This window comes from Dysidea avara, chromosome 4 (genome assembly GCF_963678975.1).
Source record: "Dysidea avara chromosome 4, odDysAvar1.4, whole genome shotgun sequence".
NCBI classification, from domain to species: domain Eukaryota; kingdom Metazoa; phylum Porifera; class Demospongiae; order Dictyoceratida; family Dysideidae; genus Dysidea; species Dysidea avara.
In genome coordinates this window covers 37,592,314-37,613,914 of record NC_089275.1, presented here as the reverse complement: position 1 = coordinate 37,613,914, position 21,601 = coordinate 37,592,314, and the positions used below count along the sequence as shown (strand labels likewise).

Below are 21,601 nucleotides of genomic sequence, written 5' to 3'. Positions count from 1 at the left end.
CACCTAGAGACTGTTATTATGTGTTTGGTCATTAGCTTGCTGGAAGAATTGGTTTTTTGGGGGAATGGAAAAGGACAATAACTATTAACTTTATAAATATGGAACCATTTACATATACAGTGAACAACCCTTTTTGATCAATTCAAGCCACACATTCATGATGTATATATACATTGTTTGTGGCTGTATATAGTGTGTACAGCATGTGTACATATTTGCAGTGCACATGGATATTAGTGATTAATTTGTGTGTAATTATTGTGCACATGTGCATACTACGTGTGCATGTACATATGTGCATGTGTGTGTGTGTGTGTGTGTGTGTGTGTGTGTGTGTGTGTGTGTGTGTGTGTGTGTGTGTGTGTGTGTGTGTGTGTGTGTGTATGTGTGTGTGTGTGTGTGTGTGTGTGTGTGTGTGTGTGGTATTTTGGCATTTTGACTTGCAATTGGTTAACATTGGAGGTGCTATCCAACAGGACCTACAGAAATACAATTATATACCCCTATATGTATGTATGTATGTACGTATGTATTGTATACATCTTTGTGGATGGGCATGTGCATATAACATTTAGCTGCATAAGTGTGTAAAGTAGACTATAAGCACTGATAACTTCAGTGTCCCACTTTTGGGCAAAACAATGGAGAGCATACAAAATATATTGTCGGGAATGCTTATTATACATGCAAATAACAATAGTTGTTCTGGTAGTAAAGCCAACTAATGGTAATACCATCATTCATTACTACTGTATAATGACCCTTATGTGCGATTTCTCTGACAGACGTTGTAACACAACAAAGGATTCTACTGTCACGGATGAGTATAAGACAAATCCTTGAAAACTCAAGCAATTAGATCATTGAGGTTGCTCCACTATGAAATAATCGTGCTGAATACAAGCAATTAAATTATTGTGGTGTCAGTGTGTGCTGTATCGATAGAGATTGTAATTCTGTATAAGGCTGGACCATACTACTGTTATTGGGATTCTGTTTTTCATTTTTCTAAAGTTGTATTATCCTATAAAGATTTGAAATACAGTGCATTTTACTATCTCAACTTTTGAAAGAAAGTGATATTCATTACAGCTTCATTAAGCAACATGCAAAGAGGAACTGATCACAAGTCTCAGTGTGTACATCTGTATATTATCAACATTAAAAGTGTAGCTGTATTGATGTATGTATCAGTATTATTCTGTATATATACTACAGATTACCTATTGTTATAACTTCTACAGGTCATGGATTTCACTCATCAATATTAATTACTTTACAATTTGCATGGCACTGTTAAGCAACTTCTTGTGTACACTAGCAATGTGTATGACATCTGTTTAACAACATGTTGACCTGTTGAAGACAACCAAATACCCTGCTGGTATAGGTTTATAACATCTCTGGGTCAAAAATGGATATATACACTGATGATCTTCAGCACAGTAGCTACACCCTCCTGTACATGTACTATTATTATACAGTCCTCATATCTTCCTATGTCTCAATAACTTAGATAAGGTGCATGGCAATGGAATTTGAAAATCTCTAGGTAATAAATAGTAGGTATGTAAAAAGCAGTGAAACATTTTAATAGTAATTATGGCTGGCCTGTAGCTAGTATGGGCTAAATACAAATATGCAGTTGATTTTTTGAATCCATAAGGTGGCATGGTGTAGCCTGCAGCACTTTTTCAAACACATGTACAACCTCTATAGATACCAGGACAAGCAGACACTACGATCATCTTTTCCTAAGCTGTGTGCTCACTTAATTGATCAAAGATTAGAAACCTTAGCAACCAAATATAAATTACCTAAACATCATATGATTTGTCTACACCTTTCATATCCTTAGCAACATAATAATTTCCTTATGGCCAGTAATTTGTATGCATATCCCTCAACTATAGGGACCATATGATGTTAACATTGATAATGATTGTTGATGTACTATTGCTAGGGAGTGTAAAAGACAATAGTGACTAGTAATGTACTAGTAATATGTTACAGTAGTCTATACATATATGTGTATGTAGTTAAGTAATATAACTACATATCAACCATGTTGTCGCCTGTACAAGCAACTGTCTACGCAGTGTTGTACTGTGAATATAGTAGTACATTACAGGTAAGCTTGTTACTAATCCAGGATAAGGCTCCAATGTCACTGAACTTGGCTTTGTTAGGTGGCATCAAATGATAAGGGACAAGAAGAGTATATATATAGTAGTTATGTGTACGTACTGTGTGTGTGTGGTGTGGTCTGTGTGTGTGTGTGTGTGTGTGTGTGTGTGTGTGTGTGTGAGTGAGTGAGTGTGTGTGTGTAGTGTGTGTATGTGTGAGTGTGAGTGTGTGTGTGTGTGTGTGTGTGTGTGTGTGTGTGTGTGTGTGTGTGTGTGTGTGTGTGTGTGTGTGTGCGTGTTTGTGTATGGGTGTGTAGTGTGTGTGTGTGTGTGTGTGTGTGTGCACAGTGTGTGCATGAGTATGTGCGTGTGTAGCTACACGAATGCATTAGCAAGTGAGTGCGTTAGTGAATGTGGTTTGGCTGCACACTTCATAAAATTATTGTTAAATTTTGTGATATACTGCAGCTTATTTTATGTACCGCATATGACTATATGTGTTGATCAAAGTATTACACTGAAGCCTATATACAACTATAATATAGTAACTATGTTGTGACTATTATCTACGTAACCGTGAGCCTATCATACTCATTTATTGTATCAGTGTCCAAAATTTTGCATGCTATAGCTACAGTATCTGTTTTGGGAGAATAACAGGAATTGTTCAAATGTCTATATACGTACTTAATTCCTGAACTTCAGCATGCTGGAATTATAGCACATATAGCTACATAGCATTCAGTTGCTACATATAATCCCTACAACTTTTGAGCATTGGATATGCATCCCATAAATTAGCTTTATCTGCTCAATAACAAATAACTAATCATTTTTGGGTTACCATAATAAGTGTTCCAGTGTGGAAGGATTAAATTTCGAACTGCTAAATATAGAAAAAGAGTGTTGCTATGAATCATCTCCAGGTGATATCATTTATGTCTATTGATGACACATGCCAGCAATTCAATATGCATCATAGCTGGCTATACATGAGTGGTGACCAACACAGAAGGCTTGTCACTTGCAAATGTGGTGATGAGTTCAAATTGTAAACAAATAATTTATGTTTTAATTTATTTTACCACTGGCTAATTGGTATATATAAATAACTATAACCATCATGGCACATAAAGTCTGTTGTATATCCATGTCACTTGTTAAAATGTCACCTCTTTATTATGGACACTTTGAGTCCCAGAATTGTCGGCCAATTCTTGCAATAATATGGCCTGAACTCTGAGGTTTTCCTCTTTCAGAGGTGAAATTGTATGGAGGCAACTACAATCTTCTCCTTTAAATGTTTCCATTGTCTCCTTGAATCCAGGGAATTTGTTAAGAGAGGTTCCACTGAAAGTGTTTGTCTTTTGGGATTACTGTGTGGCTTATAATATGGTAGTCCCTTATAATAATACGTAGCTTGATTTCAAGCAGATATATAGATGTTTTGGATTATTGGATTCAGAGACAATTACAATTTTTTTAAAACCCCAGTGAAAATGTCAGGCAAACCAAAGATTTACCTGACATTGACACACTGCTGCTTACACAATTTGGCATTTGGGAAATACATCAATAGATTTACTTAACTTTATTATGTATAATGGTACAATCATTATTGTGTTCGCTATATATTTACTTATGCACTAATAAAACTATACAACCTAGGACTACTCCTTTGTATTTTGATCTGACATTTCGTCAGGCAGGTTCCATTGTGGATGGCCATGCATGATATTTGTCTGACAAATGGCCTATGTCAGACAGTAATAATTGACTCTGATTGGCTTTACAGTGGAACCTCCTCTTACAGTGGATTATTAGATTATACTTTTACAATGTTGCTAAGTTGATCGGGGCACTGAAAATGATGACACTTGCATTATCTGGACACTTGATAATGGTCCCAAAATATTACTTAGCATCTATAAACTGAACCGGAAAATCAGGACACCATTGCATGTTTGGCCCACAGGTTTGAATTGCTGGCTTGTGTCATCAATAAAATACAGTTATACATCACCTGACAACGTGTCATAATGATTCATAACAACACTTAGCAACATTGCTCCTCCTGTAACCAAGGGATGAAATTTAATCTTCATGCTGATGCACAAGTTCCTAGTTATATGGTAACCAAAACAATACATAAATTATCAGTGATTTGTGGCAATTTGAACAGAAGATTACATAAAACTATATTCAGCAGCAGCAACATGAGCCACAGCCCTGAACAACACTAGTCCAGGACTGCTGTCCATGATACTGCTAATTTCATTAAATTGTTAAGCATTAATGAACTAATACCATAGAGTAATAGCAAGAGTGTATAATAAAAATAGGGACATAATATTATTATGTATTCTTGATAATAGGGAAGCAAGGAACTGAAAGTACATCATGAATACAAACAGACTAACTAATGTACGGATGATGTCAAGCATGTATAAGTTATGTATTTGATTGTACATAGATGATACAGAGTGACTACACTGAGTCTGGCATAATCAGGACCAAATGATGCAAGTACATGGATTAATGTACTTCACAGGTTTTTGCAATTGAATTCGTCGCCTTTGCAATTGAATTCGTCCCGTTTGCAATTGAATTCGTCGGTATTGCAATTGAATTCGTTGGTATTGCAATTGAATTCGTCCCGTTTGCAATTGAATTCGTCGGTTTTGCAATTGAATTCGTCGCTTTTGCAGTTGAATTAGTCGGTTTTGCAATAGAATTCGTCGCGTTTGCATTACAATTCGTCATAAACAAAACGGCTCCAAGAAACCAACCCGTTCATTAAGAGATGAACTATTTATGCCTTGGAGAGTTACACTTGAGACACTAGAAGGTAATTGAAGCTGGTAGTACGCGAAGTTGATAGCTGTCTGACAAGTTAATTAGCTTGGTCGCGAGTGACCACACCCATTGCGAATGGCGTAGTAGAGTTTGGAATGTTGTTGGATAGGCTGTAGAGGAAGAATTATTGCCTTATAAAGAGTTGTTTACCACTGTTGTACTTGAACAAGTTCTTGTAGCAGCTGCTACATCATGTTTTCGTGTTTGCTCCAGCTGCCATTCTTGTTATGGACGAATTTAACTGCAAAAGCGACGAATTCAATTGCAAAAGCGACGAATTCAATTGCAAACGGGACGAATTCAATTGCAAAACCGATGAATTCAATTGCAAACGGGACGAATTCAATTGCAAACGGGACGAATTCAATTGCAAAACCGATGAATTCAATTGCAAACGGGACGAATTCAATTGCAAACGGGACGAATTCAATTGCAAAAGCGACGAACTCAATTGCAAACGGGACGAATTCAATTGCAAAGTCGCCGAATTCAATTGCAAAAACCTGTATTGAACAAAATATTTACTCATGAGGAAAATTAAACCTTGCAGTTTTTGCACTGTATCTAGCTATTGCTCTTTTTCTAAAGCCTACACAACATTTCTGCATGGAATACTAAACAGTGTACTTCATCACTGTTCTTTTGCTCATGAGTTCTCATGCACCAAATTATATTCTCTGACACATGTATGGCATCAATACACACACGACTGTTATTATGAAACTGTATAAGTACAAATATGTACAAACATGTAATACATATATCATATTTCACATGTGTGCACGTGTCAAGGGACATAAGCGCTTACACTGTCGGTTATTATACTAACAACGGTGGAAAGATGTATTGAATTTTATCTGACTTGTAGTACTTTATAATGTGTATACATCCATGGCATAAACAAAAAATTGTCCAACTGACAAGTAGCATACATAATACAGTACTATAGGATGATACACAATTGTAATCTTTTGTGAGGTAATAGTTGTAGCTATATACTATTATGTAATATTGAACTGTTACATAATCATAACTTGTCATGCACATTTTTGCTTTATAACGCACCAAAATTAAAGTACAATTTGTGGTTTTATGTGTCATATAAGTTTCTGATTACTACTATCAAGTAGATAGATGCTTTGAATTTGTGATACATACATATTGAAATACTGGCATGTGTCATCAATAGATACAATACTATCACCCAGAGATGATGATTCATAACAACACTTAGCAACATTGTTCCTTCTGTATCCAAGGAATGAAATTTAATTCTTAGTTCCTCACATGCACTAACCCATACATTCTATATTTAACTCTGGCAAATTGAACAATTGATATACAATTATACTAATAACTGAATGGTAACTGGACTTCTGCATTCTGTTCAGCAATTTGGTGTATGATAAACGAAGGAAAAAATTGAAGCTGTATACCACTGGACTTACAAATAAACTGGATTACAACAACAAAAGCACACACAATTCATATATTGGACTATATAAAGGGTATTATATTAAAACTGACTGATGGGGTGAAATGCTCAATAGTGAATATATAACTGAGCAGAGTCTATTTTTACACTTGATTTAAGAATACTGCATGGAAACAAACTGAGTCTCCAGAAACATAGTTATGAGGAAAACATAGAACTATAAGATTCTCACATACTATTATACCACAATGTATATTAGGTAATGTATGTATATTATAATGTATGTGTGCATGTACGAATGTACAAACGTATATATGTACATTCACGCATATTATAGTGCTAATGATCAGTTACAACACTGCTGTTGTGTATGATTTCTTTGACAGCTGCTAGTACGCAACAAAATATTAAGGATTCTGTCGCCAGAGATGTGTGTAAAGTAAACGAAGACAAATCCTTGAAACTTGAGTAATTTGTTTTTTACATCATCAAGGTTTCTCCGTCGTGATATAATTTTGCTTATTACACACAAATTATTGTGGCGTCAAAGTGTGCCGTATCTATAGAGATTGTAATCTTGTATGAGACTGGCCTACACTTTTAGGGATTCTGTTTTTCATTCTTCTGAAGTTGTATCATATTAAAGACTTTAAATCAGTTTTTTTGTTCTTTTTACAGCAGTTGCATTTTAAAAAAGAAAGTAACATTTATCACTGCTTCATTTCTGTCAAAAAATACACTTTATGTGTATAAATCAATTCCACAGATTTGTTAACCCGTTAGAAAGTTATCTACGTTCATGCACTGTGTACACTATTAGAGATTGCTTTAAAATGCCATGTATTTATTAACTACATTGTACGTCATGTTACAGAGCAGCTGGTCAGATGATGCTATTTTTCTCTGTGTGAATAATCAGTGGTTATGATTACTGGACCAATACTGGTGTATGTGAGCACCAGTTCTGTAGTTTTGATCAATACTGCATTTCACCCAATGCCAATCAACTAGAACTAATTTTTCTTTTAAGCTCCAAGTTATAACCAATGGTATTTTAACACCTCACAAATGCAACTGACACACCTGAATGACCTTAACAAAAAGTAATTGAAAATCTGATTAAGAAGTATAACAAAACTCACATAAAAATATCACAAAATCAAAGCATGACATTGTCATTGAGTACTGGTTGATAACAGTTTACTTACGTATTTATACACACAACATACATGTAACACTACTAAGAAGTGAACGAGTTATAGTATAGAAAAAAAACTGCTCCATAACTGGATTTACAGGTCTGCAAATATAAACATAAAATGTTAAATACATTATCACAGTCTCTACAATACACACACACACACACATTATGTATACACTGGTGGTAGTCATTGTGAAATGGAATACAATTCAGAGGATGAATACATAAAGGATGAATCAATGAACCAACTTATTGTTCCAGCTATACGTATTTCTAGCCAACCCAGTCTCACAAAACTAGTCTTGCAGACTTTCCAGATACACTAGTTTGATAACTCATAACTTTTTAGAATCTCACGGTTGTAATGTAAATATAAAACCCACAACCGTTAGTAAAAGGGAAATTAGAGCAGAGGACGATGCAGCATATGCCTTACAATACCTTATTGGTCAGGTACACAAGTAGGAATGGATGGTTGCCACACGCCTTCTGTACATGATATCAACACTAATGGAGGATCCAAGTGGAAACCTTTATCACACTCCATTACAGCAAACTGATTGTCAAGCATCATTGTGGTACTGCCATTGGCCAAAGTAATATCACTACAACCTCCTAAATAGATTTATAAATGACAACTACTCCTGTTAAGGCAATACAAATTCCTTACGTTTACAGGATCTGAAGATTGGGGTCCATGTTCCAAAGTGGCACTTTTGAACATCACTACCATCAAGTTGATATCCTTGATTACAAGTGATCTTGCGAGTATAACTCTTGATGTCACGATCTATGGTGACTACTGCATTAGGTATGTTTTGTCTTTCGTCACACAGTTCTGCATGGACAAAAATGCTCCATATACCCAGCTAATGTTTTACAAATAATTATCATAGTGTAAGAAGGAGTGTGTAACAGCTATTTGCACTTTTTAATGCTTATGTGGTGTTCCTGGTGTAAGGCAAATGGGTGTCTGTACAATAATATGGAGACCTTGACTATTCCCTTAACTTGTAGTATATAATTATTATTATTAATAAATGACAGGTACCCTAGAAAATAAATCTATGTATGGACACTTTAAATTCCTTTAAGAAAAGATTACATAAAATTCAATTATCGTACAGTATGGTAGTACTGTACATTAGGGATCATGGAGGGTTGCACTTTCTCACAAAAACGATATTGACCAGAAATCAGCCTCACAATACCTTATTCGCACCTTGGCAGTATTGGTTAGGTATAAACAGGCTCAAAGTACTTTCAGTGTGCTTCTAAAGTTTGTTAAAAGAATTTTTTATAATTTTCAGTTGGATGTTTTACTGATGACAACGGCTAAGGCTACAAGTTAGATTTTTTCCCTATTCACATGTACAGTCACTTCACTGACAGCTCAAATCAGACAACAGGTGCTTTATAGCATACTGCAGTACATGAATGCATGTTTCATGAGCTTACTCCGTTGTGTACTTATCTTTGCACAGTGCAAGGTGTCAATTTTTGGTAGCACCACATGACTGTTTCCCTATGTTTCTAACGGGAGCTTCTGTTGTGACTGGATTGATTGCAGAGGTCTGCATAGTACTGTTCTTCATTAGTAAACACTGTGTAACTGGATGAACCTACCGTAGCTAAAATGAAGTGTAATGGTCACTACACACTATTTCAGTAATTGAGAGTTGGGGCACATGTTCAGACGAAAGCAGTAAGCCCAGCGCCATTCATTTTCTAATGTGGTTATACAGGTTCATTGTAATGTTACAAACAAAGTAAACAAACAAGTACAAGAGGGGGATTTCAATGTTGTTCAGAGATCAAAAAAATTAAGAGTACTGGAACAAGGGAGGTTGCCGACACTTGCCAATCATTTAATCCCTAATTCAGTTATTGGCATAGACTGAAGTAGGGACTAAATGTCCACTAGTAGATCTTCAGATGTAGGCAACTTTCCTTGTTTCACTAATTTGTTTGGTCCCTAATTGAACTTAAAATTCCTTCCACTTACTTAAGCATTTGGGAGGTGCACTCCATGTTGAGTCAGGTTGACAGATAGGAGGGTCCCCAATTAATCCATATCCACTGGGTACTCTATACTGGACCACATCTCCAATATCAGCAAATTCTGATTTGGTGGTGTGAACCTGTATTCCATCATTACACACTATGGACTGTGGAATTGTGCATTTGCCTGGAGTGAGAAAAAAATGTATATACAATTGTATAAGGTAAGTTTGGAATTTTACTGAATTTCATTTCAATAATAATTTAGTGCTAAACCAGGAGAGACCACCTAATTATACTGTGCAAATTTAATCCCCACACTGGTTCATTACTACATACACACATCAATCAAGGTGGGCATGTGCTCCTCACTAATCGACACTAGAAGTAAACAAAGAATGGGACACAAATCAGAACAAAGGTATCAGTCATATGTCCTGCATTGTGCCGAAGGGCACACATATAACCCAAGTGGTGCATATCCCAGAAAATCATACCTATAGTGAAACTGTTAATAATTTCTTTCAATGGAGCTCATATTATTATATTGATGCATATGTGCATACAGTAATACTATATACAGTATGTGCTTACGTATGCAAATTCCCTCTATTCCATTCCATTCTTCATTTACATCACAGCTACGTATGGCTGAGCCAGTGATATAATATCCAGGATCACAGATGAAATGTGCCACTGAAGCATACGTCAGTCCAGTTACTTCAATCCTTCCATTGGCAATAGGTTCAAATGGACGACATGTAATTGCTAAAGAATTAAAACACATTATGCCTTGTATAATAAAACAGTAGAGTTTGACTAACGTTTACAAGGTGGTGGCTTGGATGGCATGTTTCCATTGATGCAAATTCTGTTTAATTTGTTATTATTAAGAGAAAAGTGATATCCTCTATTACATGTGTACTCTATTACAAGGGTAGCTCCATCATTAATGTAATGAATAACAGTAGCTTCTCCATTATCAATCATCAGCATACATCCTGTATAATTATGTAGCATAGCAGAGAATATAATCATGTATGTACATGATTTACATAGTGTCAATCTTAGACCATTGTCATGTTCTTCATCAGTGCTCAAGTTGATTACTTTACCGCACTGCTTTGTAGCTACGGCAAGTCATTGTGCATATCGATAGGACCATGGTGCAGTCCATATAGGGGTAACAGTGTACTCTTTTGGACTAACGTAAGGGGCTCAGAAGCTGTTTACGTATCTTTCAATTGAACATGTTACTTCAGTAGCTTCTGGGCTATAATTGCTATTGAAAAGGCTGCAATTCTTATACACAAACCCCATTAAATTATTTTGTAGAACAGCAAAACGTTTGCATGCCAATGAACCAATGAACATAATACATAATGGTGATGGCCCACTTGCCTGCACTATATGTCCGCAGAAATTAAAATCCAATCAAAAACACAAATCCAGGAATAATACAATGCATGGCATCATTAATAAGTACAATGTCACTATATAATAGTAGTCAAAATCTAACCACCAATCATGTTAAGATCATTATAGGGTTCGTAAGATCACCTAGTGATTGATGATAACCCACAGAGGACCCTACCAACCTTTATGCATGATTAAGCTGTAATAAGGTTATGTTTCATTATTATTATTATTATTAACACTTTACAGTGACCAGCACTGAAGGTCTACAACAACATGTGTTGCAGCCTTAGGATTACCTAACCTAGTTTCAAGGACTTAGACTTAATGACTATATATGCAGTTGGCTCTTCTCACAGAAAAATGAACTTACCAGTATCCGGTGCAGCAGTCTGTGGCTTTGGAACAGGTTGAGTTGTTACAACCAGAACAGGTTGTGCTGAGGGTTCTACTATCACAACTCTAAGAGGTTCAATGGTAACAGCTGATGGAGAAGATGTTGTAATGGTTGGAGCATTAGTCGGCATTGAACCATTAGTTACAGGTGCTGGTTCATCAGTTGATTCATCAGTTGATGAAGGCTTATCAGTTGAGAGTGGAGCATCAGTGGATGGTGTACAAACAGCTTTGTTATCTGCAATTGTAAAGTTTTAATGTATAAACTATCAAAGTAGTCAAAACGTACCCTGCATGACAGATATTATCCATTCATTATGATAACAGATTGGAGTTGTGGGAACTATCCTTCGCCTCTTAACACATTCACTCATTTTACTAGATGAGACCGCAACTGGTTTATTGGCACAGTAATAGATGGTATCCATACCCAGTCTAATAGAACAGCGTGATAGAGTTACATTGCCCTCTGAATCCATTTCCCAACTAAGTTCTCTAGATCTTAAACGATTCTTTGAGGAATACAAATAACCAGAGTGACTATGAGTAGAACAGTCCAATGACATAGAGCAATTGGTTTTTATAAATTCAGCATTGATATTAAGAGTGAGGTCATGGCATTTGAGTTTGACTAATGCAATGTTGTCGGAAAATGTAACAGAGTCATACTGTGGATGCATCCAAACATCCTCAACAGGGACTTTAGAGCCACTCTTCAAAGAAGTCCGCCTCCTATTACCTCTATCAGGGATATTTAGAAAAGCTTTAAAGCGTCCTGGTGAATCACCATAACAGTTTTTGAAACATGAAGCAGTAGTGACTATCCATTGTTTATCAATAAGAGCTCCTACACAGTTATCATCTTCACCATGACATTTAAATGATACAGCTGATAACCATGATGGTATCATGGCTGTAGTATAGCTGGATAGTAGGAACACTATCAGGCTGCCACAAAACACTTGAGTAGTTCTGCACATCTTGGGATGACTGTGCTGTCAATCTGATGATGATCTTGGAAATATAATTCTGCAAGGGAGATATATCACAGTGAAAAACACACAATAAAAAAATATTAGTAAGTCTCGAGTCCTTTTGAATTGAATTTGAATTGAATTTGGTTTTAAACTCCTATATTCGGCATAGCCGTTCTTCCATATAGGAGAAAACTGAGTACAGTGCTTGGCGATTAAAAAAAGTATGGGCGGGTCTGAGGGTGAAACCATTTAAACGTCAGTGTAAGACTAGCCAATCTCAGCGAATAAAACACTGTGATCGTCAGATGTTGTACCATAGGTATACTTACTTGTGATGATGTTTCGCTCGTGAGTCAGTCCTGGAGTCCCACCTGGAGTTCTTTAAATAGAGATTTCCAACTTACCGATTTTTCACATATATGTTTGCTAATCAAATTGCACCCCTTCAGCAAGTGTTTCACGAGCTGCTGTTCTAGTATGTAGTAGCCAATGCTTCGTACTTCGCAATGCACTTTACCGAATTGAATTTCATCCAGTATTTATTGAAATACGCGAAATCAGAGTTTGAGAAATAAAATTCCCCAATGGGAGCCCATACAAAAATTCTGTACGACGTAATATATGGGAAAACACGGGATTTTACGGCACCACTTGTAGTCAAATGTTATCGAGTTTTCCGCGAATTTCTGTGACCTGTAAGGCTGAAAGAAGTGATCCTAGGCAAAGTAGGTACGCTGATTCTGATTTTGGCATCGGTTTTCTGATGAAAAAATGTTTTGTGGTGGTCAACGACGAAAATTTGTCTTGTGAAAGGGTGCAGCACCAACTAGGAGACTTCAGAATTCTGCGTTACAATCATCCTGGCGTTCAAGACATCCATCCACATCAATCCAAGTATTGTTTGAAAGTGAGCAGTTTGTTGTGTTGCGCTGAATTGCTTTATAGCATGCAAGGTGATGCATAACTTTTGAAAAAGCAGTGTTTGGCAATTGATACCAACCTTGTAAGGCTTCACAACTACCTGTTGTGATGTTCTGATATGCACTCTACTGTTATTGTCCATTTTGTTTCAGCTGCATGACTGTAATTCTAGTCAGAGACAGTTTATTGTTTCTCTTTGTTGTACAATGATGTCATCATATTATATAATAATTACTATCTTCTGTACTTTTGGTGTGGCAAATAAAGTGAAGTAGTATAAAAAAATTGTTGCCTTACAATAATATTGAAGAGTGGTGGTCATATATGTCAGATTCCAATTGTTATATTTTGCAAAGTAATTGTTAATTGTGCCCTGTAATGTCAAAGGTCACTCTGTAATACAATGTCACTAGTTAATCATCTGTAAATACGTGTGGGGTACACCTATATGTAATTTGATTTACAGAACTCATGCTATTCTTAGCAAATTACTGACTCAAACATTAAATATTACAGGTGGTCATTCTACAAAGAGTGGTCACTCTTGAGAGGTCTTACCTAGCTCATGCATTTTACTACATTAAGTGGTTTATGTGGTGAAAATTTCATGTCATTAGGAGATTCATATTCAAATTATGGCACTTTGGATATTGTGCTTGGTGCCATGCTAATGTACAGAAAAGTCCTAAAAATGTTGTACACAAAAATCATCGCTCTGCTGACTTCTTTTGCGTGTATCTTTTGGCAGGAGCCACCGATTGAGGTGCAGTTTGCACTAAAATGATTCTAATAGATAGCACAATATTTGCCATACCAAAGAATTTAAGGAATGTAAAATTTTTAATTTGGTTGGAAATCTCTACTTTAAATATCTCGTGACGTCATAAAAGCAAAGCGTGATGCAAATGGCAATATTAAATGCAAGTACAATTAATTACCTAATGATCCTCCAAAAAAATTTCTAAAACTACTACAGTCACCGCATCATTATCAATCCTACCTATGTACGTACCACTTCACATGGCATGGCTGCCTAGCTACATGAACAGTTAGCCAGCTACTTCCCTACAACAATAAGAGTCAGTGCAGTTAATATAAACATCTCAGGCCTTTATAAAGCCTTCTGGAATACACTGTAGCTACGTATACTGTCCTACCCTGTTTACATTTGTTCTGTGTGGTTGTACTGCCAACTATGATAGTCTGGTGCTAGGCTTGAGCCAATTATATACTTTGAAAATAGCCTAATATGCTTTTGAGTAGTGCTCAAAAATCCAGCCCGTTATGTTCAAAATTATGCTTTCAAAATCACGAGAGTTGACTGCTTTTTTAGAGCATCCTTTCTGACTGCTGTATTTAGTATCTAATCAAAAACAGCCAAGCTGTAAAAAAGGGTGCGGCCTCCAAAAAAGCCAGGGTAAAGAAAAGATGTGAAATCAAAGGTGGCAGCCAAGAAATGGCTGTGATGGTAGGTTAATGGCCAAAATTTTAATAACAACAATTCAGGCAAATTTGGTGCTGAATCCTAGTGAAATTTGGAAGAGGCAACACAAATTCACCTGAATACTCACCTGAATTGTCGTTATTAAAAATTTTGCCATTAACCTACCATCACCTTTTATTTCACATCTTTTTTTTACCCTGGCTTTTTTTGGAGGCCACACCCTTTTTTACAGCTTGGCTGTTTTTGATTAGATATCACTTCTTTTTGTATATTCATATATCTAAAGCCAGCCTATGGCCAGCTTTAGTTATTCATTTTAACCTAGTCTTTTTCTTCACCATAGAAAGAAAATTATTATGAAGAAGATTTTAAATGATTTGTTTAGCTACATGTACATTTAGGCAATGGTGTTGATTAATCATAAAGATAAGTCATACAGTTCGCAGCTGATTACTCTACAGGGAAACGTGTATGTAGCTGAAAGTTCTACAGGGAAGTAACTGTACTCTTTGACTACATGGTGAATGGTTTGTAGTTGAACTCACCACGGGGTGGCTTATTTCTAGCTGAAACACTATATGAAATGTAGATGAATTCTCTCTTGTTTCTAATCTCTCTATGGGGTGATTTGTTTCTTATCTAGCTGACATTTCTACAGGGTGACTTGTTTCAGCTAAGCTCTCTACAGGGTGATAGCCGATCTTTCTACAGGGTGATTTGTTTCTAGCCAGTCTCTTCTAGGGTGAATTATTGTGTCTAGCTGATCTTTCTACAGGGTGACTTGTTTCTAGCTGATCTCTCTACAGGGTAACGTGTTTCTAGCTACACTCTCTACAGGGTGACTTGAAATGTAGCTGAACTCCCTTCTGGGTGACTTGATCAAGCTGATCTCTCTACAGGGCAATTTGTTTCTAGCTGATCTCTCTACAGGGCTGCTTGTTGTTACTGAGCTCTCTACAAGGTGACTTGAAAAATAGTTTAATTCTTTGCAGGTAACAGGGTAACTTGCCTAACTGATCTCTCTACAGGGGGATTTGTTTCTGACTGAATACTGTACAAGGTGATGATGTATTTTTATCTGACCTTTCTACTGAGAGAGTTTTCTATAGCTGGACTCTCCATGGGGTGACTTGAAAAGTAGGTGGGCTCTTACAGGGTGCCTTGATCACGCTGAACTCTCTACAGGATTCTTGTTTCCAGTTGATCTCTCTATATATAGAGTGGTTTTTTCTAGCTGATCTTTCTACTGCGTGATTTGATCTAACTTATTTCTAGCTGAACTCACAGAGAACAGCTGATGAAAATGCAATGGTAAACCATGAAATTTCATGTAGTTTTCATGGACACTGCCTATGAAAATTTTACAGTTCATGGATGCTACCGATGGAAATTTGACAGTTCATGGACACTGTCAATAAAAATTTGACAATTCGTGGATGTACTACCTATGAAAATTTGACAATATTAATGGCCACTGCAAACATGAAATAATTTGTCAGTGCTATGAAATTTCCATGAAATCTCCACTTTTCATGAATTCATGTCCATGAAATGACTTTCATGGCACTTTATGGGAATTATTTTACTATTCATGGATAATCCATAGGTGTTTCATGGCACTGTTCTCTGGTAGTGCTACACAGTGACTTCAGTCTATCTGATCTCTGTACAGGATGACTTGTTTCTAGCTAATCTTTCAACAGAGTCATTTGTTTCAAGCTGATCTTTCTACAGGGTGATTTGTTTCTTGCTGATCTCTCTACAGGGTGAATTGTTTCTAACTGATCCTTCTACAGGGTGATTTGTTTCAAGCTGATCTTTCTACAAGGTAATTGAAATGTAGCTAATCTCGCTACAGGGTGACTTGTTTCTAGCTGATTTATCTACAGGGTGATTTGTTTCCAGCTGGTCTCTCTACAGGATGATTATGTAGCTGATCTTTCTACAGGGTGATTTGTTTCTAGCTGATCTCTCTACAAGGTAACTTGTAGCCAGCTGAACTCTCAACAGGGTGACTTGAAATATAGTTGAACTCTCTTTAGGGTGGCTTGTTTCTAGCTGAATACTCTACTGGGTGATTTGAAATGTAGTTTAACACTTTGCAAGGTGAATTGTTGACTTGTTTCTAGCTGATCTCTGACCTTTTCTTAGTTAATCTCCATACACAGTGGCTTATAACAGTGTTAAATTCTCTACAATACATAGACAAATGCTTTAAGAAGTAATTATTTGATTCTTAGCTGACTGCTTTATTAGGGTGACTGCTCTATTAGAGAATCTCGATCCCGCACTTGTTACACCTACAGCCTGTTTACACTAGCCCTCTGTTTTGAACTGTTTCAAATCAGAGCGATTTCTAGCTTAATGTAAACGCGTAACGAATTGAACCGAACCGTACCGAACCAATCTGAGATGGACCTGCTAGGGATTTGGGTCTGGTTCAATCCACTTACCGGCTTCACACTCACCTGTTATAAACGGAATATGGGTACAAGAGATTACTAAAGTAGCGGTTGCGCAGCTCAACAACCGATCCCGGACCAAGCTGGATCAATCCCACATGAATCGAACTGTAGTGTAAACGGGCTGCTAGTTGACTTTCGCAGTGTACAGTAACTCAGTAGTTTTTCATCTGATCCCTTGTAAACTACTGAAAGATCATTCTAAAATAAATACACTACCTCTCTACCTATTTTCAGCTGATTCCATTAATTCTTTACCTGTAAAGCATGATAAGTAATACTAAAAACTCGATCATGCGATTTTTACACATGGTTGGCATTTTTGTTATATATAACTCCATGATTGTTAGTGCAATTTCTTTCAAACCACAAAAGGTTTGCACTACGATAGTTACTTCATCTACAGACCGATTTTCAAGTTATTCTGTTACGCGGTTTACCCTGGAGGCGTGACAACAAATCACCTTTGGATTTTTGAAAAATCACGCATAATTCCCTTGTTCTTTGTCTAATCTCTACCAAGATTGGACTGCAAATGTACAGTATTACGCTCTTACTGCCCTCCAAATGTTAAGTAAATCGACCAAAGCACGTGTGAGTTATTACGATTTTTCTAAAGTGTGTGAGACGAAGAAGAAAAAGATTAAGAAGAAAAATATGAAGAAAATAAGATGAACTTTGAAGGCGTGTATCCCAGTAATGAATGGGCTGATTCACCTCTAATTTGGAATAGGAAGTATCCTACCCCGAGGAAGCTTCCACAGCAAAAATGGTTAATTTCCGTCCAGCCATTATTGAGCTATGGATACGTGAAAACGGAGTTTTCTTGGTTCCTGTAAAATACACACTTGTCTGTCGCGCGCCCGCACTGGCTGTACTTGGCCACACGACACACTATTGTGCGTCTTCAGTTATAAGTGACTACTCTATTATTTCCACGAAGTGTGAATAATCAGCCAAGAAATAATAACATTCCACATATGAAATGTAGTGTAGTAGGTGTGTTCATGTTTGACTGTATCATTGGCACGCACTTTAGACATTTGAAAATTGTCCTATTATGCGAGGTATGTTCCTGAACCATTGTTGGCAGGTTTTGATAAACCTACTTTTTGCCATTTTTGGCAACTTTCAAAGCTGCCAAAATTGGCAACTTCAGAAGCTACCAAAATTGACAACTTCAGAAGCTGCCAAAATTGGCAACTTCAGAAGCTGCCAAAATTGGCAACTTCAGAAGCTGCCAAAATTGGCAACTTCAGAAGCTGCCAAAATTGGCAACTTCAGAAGCTGCTAAAACTGGCAACTTTTAGAGCTGCTTCAAAAATGTATCACTAGTAGCTCTATGATATTTCCAAAAATGGCATAAATTCCATGTCCTTTTATAGTTGCAAAGGTATTTTTTAATTGTGGGATTGAATTTCAGTTTGGGGTTTCAAAACTGGAAGCTTTTGTAGCTACCAAAGTTGGCAAGATTATAAATGTAAGTTTATAAAATATCCAAAATGGGCAAGTTCTGTAATTACCAAAATTGGCAAGTTTCATAATATCCAATGTTAGTAAGTTTATAATTACCAAAATAGGCAAGTTTGAACTTCCAAAATTTGCAAGTTTGAATTTCTAAAATTGGCAAGTTTGAATTTCCAAAATTTGCAAGTTTGAATATCCAAAATTGGCAAGTTTGAATTTCCAAAATTGGCAAGTTTAATTTTCCAAAATTGGCAAGTTAAAATTTCCAAGATTCCAGTATTGGCATGAAGTAGGCATGTCAAACTTGGCAATAAAAAACATCTTATTTCTTGCCAAAATGGAAACTCAAACCCACAATCAATGGTTACACACAGCACTATATAAGTAAAACACCTGATACCTTCCAATCTTGGAATACCTGTTAAGATGCTTGTGAGAGAAATTGAAGCACTTACTGGTTCCATGACAAAGCGGTGTATACTCTCCTTAGCTTGCCAAGGAAAATACGTTGCTCTATTGTTTTGCAATAATTCAGATCCCACATAATGCCAATGTTGGCAATAATGGGGGTCACAAATTATTGCCAAATTTGACAAAAAAAGGTCCTGCCAAATTTGGGCTTAAAAGAGCCAGTTTTGGAAGCTCGGTAACTTTTACATTAATTCTGTTGTTGTCACTACTTTGAAGTTGCGTTTCGTAAATTGCCAACAATGGCAAAATAAAATTCTTTACATTGCCAGACTTTGCTTTTAAGGCTGTTCCAACTTTGGCAATAACCCAATAGCTGCAAAATATGGAACCCAATAGATTGACAAAAATGGCAACATGTTGGATCTACATTTGGCAAAATATGGACAATGCTGAATTTGCCAACATCTGGGATAAACCTAATTTTGCCACAATTGGCAAAAATATGATACTGAATGTTGCCAAAACTGGCAAAAGGCAGGTTTATCAAAACCTGCCAAAATTGGCTGTTGAACATACCTGATGCTGGCAAAATGCTTGATGTTTTTGCTAGCCTATTCTGCTTGAAATTAGGCCGCACAAGCCTATCTGGTGCTCCTGCTACAAGTTACAAATTCAGGGGGTTTCCTGAACCCCAGGAAACTCCCCTAGATACACCCCTGGTGTATTTTTTAGGGTTCATTTATTCTCATAAGACACCTGTGTACAGTTCAAGTGTATTCTGTTTAGGTGTCCTCAACATGTGACTGAGCTATAAGTATATGTCATACTGATACTATTTGCAGACATAAGAAACCTTTTAGCAGAAAACCATTAAACGCTGTCTCATAATAGTAATTACTGATGTAAACTTGTGGAAGCCAATTATTGATGACATTGGCAAACTACCTAGTACCTACAGTCAAAAAGTGCAGTTGAAAAATGTCTACTATATGAACTTACAGGAGTACTTATCAAGTTAGTCCTGTTAGCTATATAGCTATGTGTTGTTAAAATAAAGGGCAGAAAACTGCTAGTAATCGCATAAACGTCTTCACTGTAACATATATCCATATCATACACTGTAAATTCAGAAGTGTGAAGTTCATACTGATGGTATGACTCCTGCGGTCACTTAGTGTGGTTGTCATACTTCTGAAGTATAAGCATCACACTAAGCGACCGCAGGAGTCATACCATCAGTATGAACATCACACTTCTGAATTTGCAGTGTATCTATAATTCATCACCACAGTATTTTCAGCAATCTTTCGAGTACATCTAGTCATATTTAATCACTTTCTTGTGTTTCTTCACAAATTAATATTTTAGCAAGGTTTGCGATCAACAATCTAATGTCTTCCTATTGTAGACAAGACTATAAGTACAAATTATTTGTATGCTATGTGAATGCATGCATCTCTAAGCAACTATTAATATTGAAATTTTACATGTATGATTTATTGGTGTATGGCTATAGGAAATGATACACCATACTAGTGGTCTATTACAGGCTTCAGGAATGATTTCATGTACTAGTTGGATCATGGACACTGTAGTACTACAAGTGCTGTCTTAAATTTATCGGTTGGGTACTGGAGGGTGAACACAGGAGTTTAACAGTGCAAGGCAGTTTACCACTAGCAAGGGGAGCCTACAAAAATTCATACAATAAAAAATTAAAGCAGGACAAGGGAAAAAATCTAAACCCCTTATTAGCTAGGATGTACTCAGTGATAAAACCAGGAGGCGATCTAAGTTCAGGCAATAATTATTATACCCATAAAAGGAAATACTGGCAACTACCTCAGTAAAGAGAAAAGGGCCTAGCTGATACTATACACCTATCACTTTACCAAACAAAATTAGAGATATAGATGACCACACTAACTGAAGCATTCATCTCATCCTATTAGACTGATCTAATAGATACTTTTAATTGTGTTTAGAAAAAGTCATCAGTTGTACATGTCTTTGGCAAAACCAACATCACACAATATAAATGTGCAACAGATTGTCTTTGGAGAGAAACTGTATAATATATGAAGGGTAAATAGCATGAGAAGTTGTTATATAAATATAACATCTTATTAATAATTATAAACCAGTTGCAAGAATTACCTAGTACTCAAAGATTCCAATAGAGACATGGCAACAATGCAGCTAGTAAGTTAAATGATGCACTGTTCTCAGTTACAATGAATACCACAAGAGCTATATGCAGATAATGTAGCTATGGTGAAGTGTTGGTATGTGTCATGTATGAGATATAACTTGTAATAAAAGTAACCACCAGGCAAGGAATGTCATAAAAGCACACAAAGGAACACTTCCTTCAGGAATTTCTTTACATGTACTTTATAAGGTAAACAATGTATCAGTGCCAGATTCATAGTAATTTGAGCAATAGGGATCATACATAATGTATGTTTACTCCTGAACAACATGACTG

At 36.4% G+C, this 21,601-nt stretch overlaps 1 protein-coding gene across 4 annotated transcripts in view; it reads right to left on the bottom strand.

The window, feature by feature from the left end:
• The window catches only part of LOC136252017 (uncharacterized), a 62,871-nt gene extending 49,915 nt beyond the window's left edge, over positions 1-12,956 (bottom strand). Inside the window, exons 1-9 of one of the 4 annotated variants that reach the window (XR_010699313.1) lie at positions 12,738-12,956; positions 11,721-12,460; positions 11,409-11,669; positions 10,444-10,620; positions 10,214-10,387; positions 9,624-9,806; positions 8,289-8,456; positions 8,060-8,233; positions 7,669-7,717 (exon numbers count right to left, since the gene is read on the bottom strand). Coding sequence is in view for 2 of the 4 variants with exons in the window: in XM_066044352.1 (XP_065900424.1) it covers positions 8,061-8,233; positions 8,289-8,456; positions 9,624-9,806; positions 10,214-10,387; positions 10,444-10,620; positions 11,409-11,669; positions 11,721-12,411 (1,827 nt within the window). In the remaining 2 variants the exon portion in view is untranslated. Of the gene's footprint in view, positions 1-7,453; positions 7,718-8,059; positions 8,234-8,288; positions 8,457-9,623; positions 9,807-10,213; positions 10,388-10,443; positions 10,621-11,408; positions 11,670-11,720; positions 12,461-12,737 lie in introns of those variants that run through there. The other 3 variants (XR_010699312.1, XM_066044352.1, XM_066044353.1) reach the window with 3 other exon arrangements.
• Positions 12,957-21,601: the final 8,645 nt, after the last annotated feature.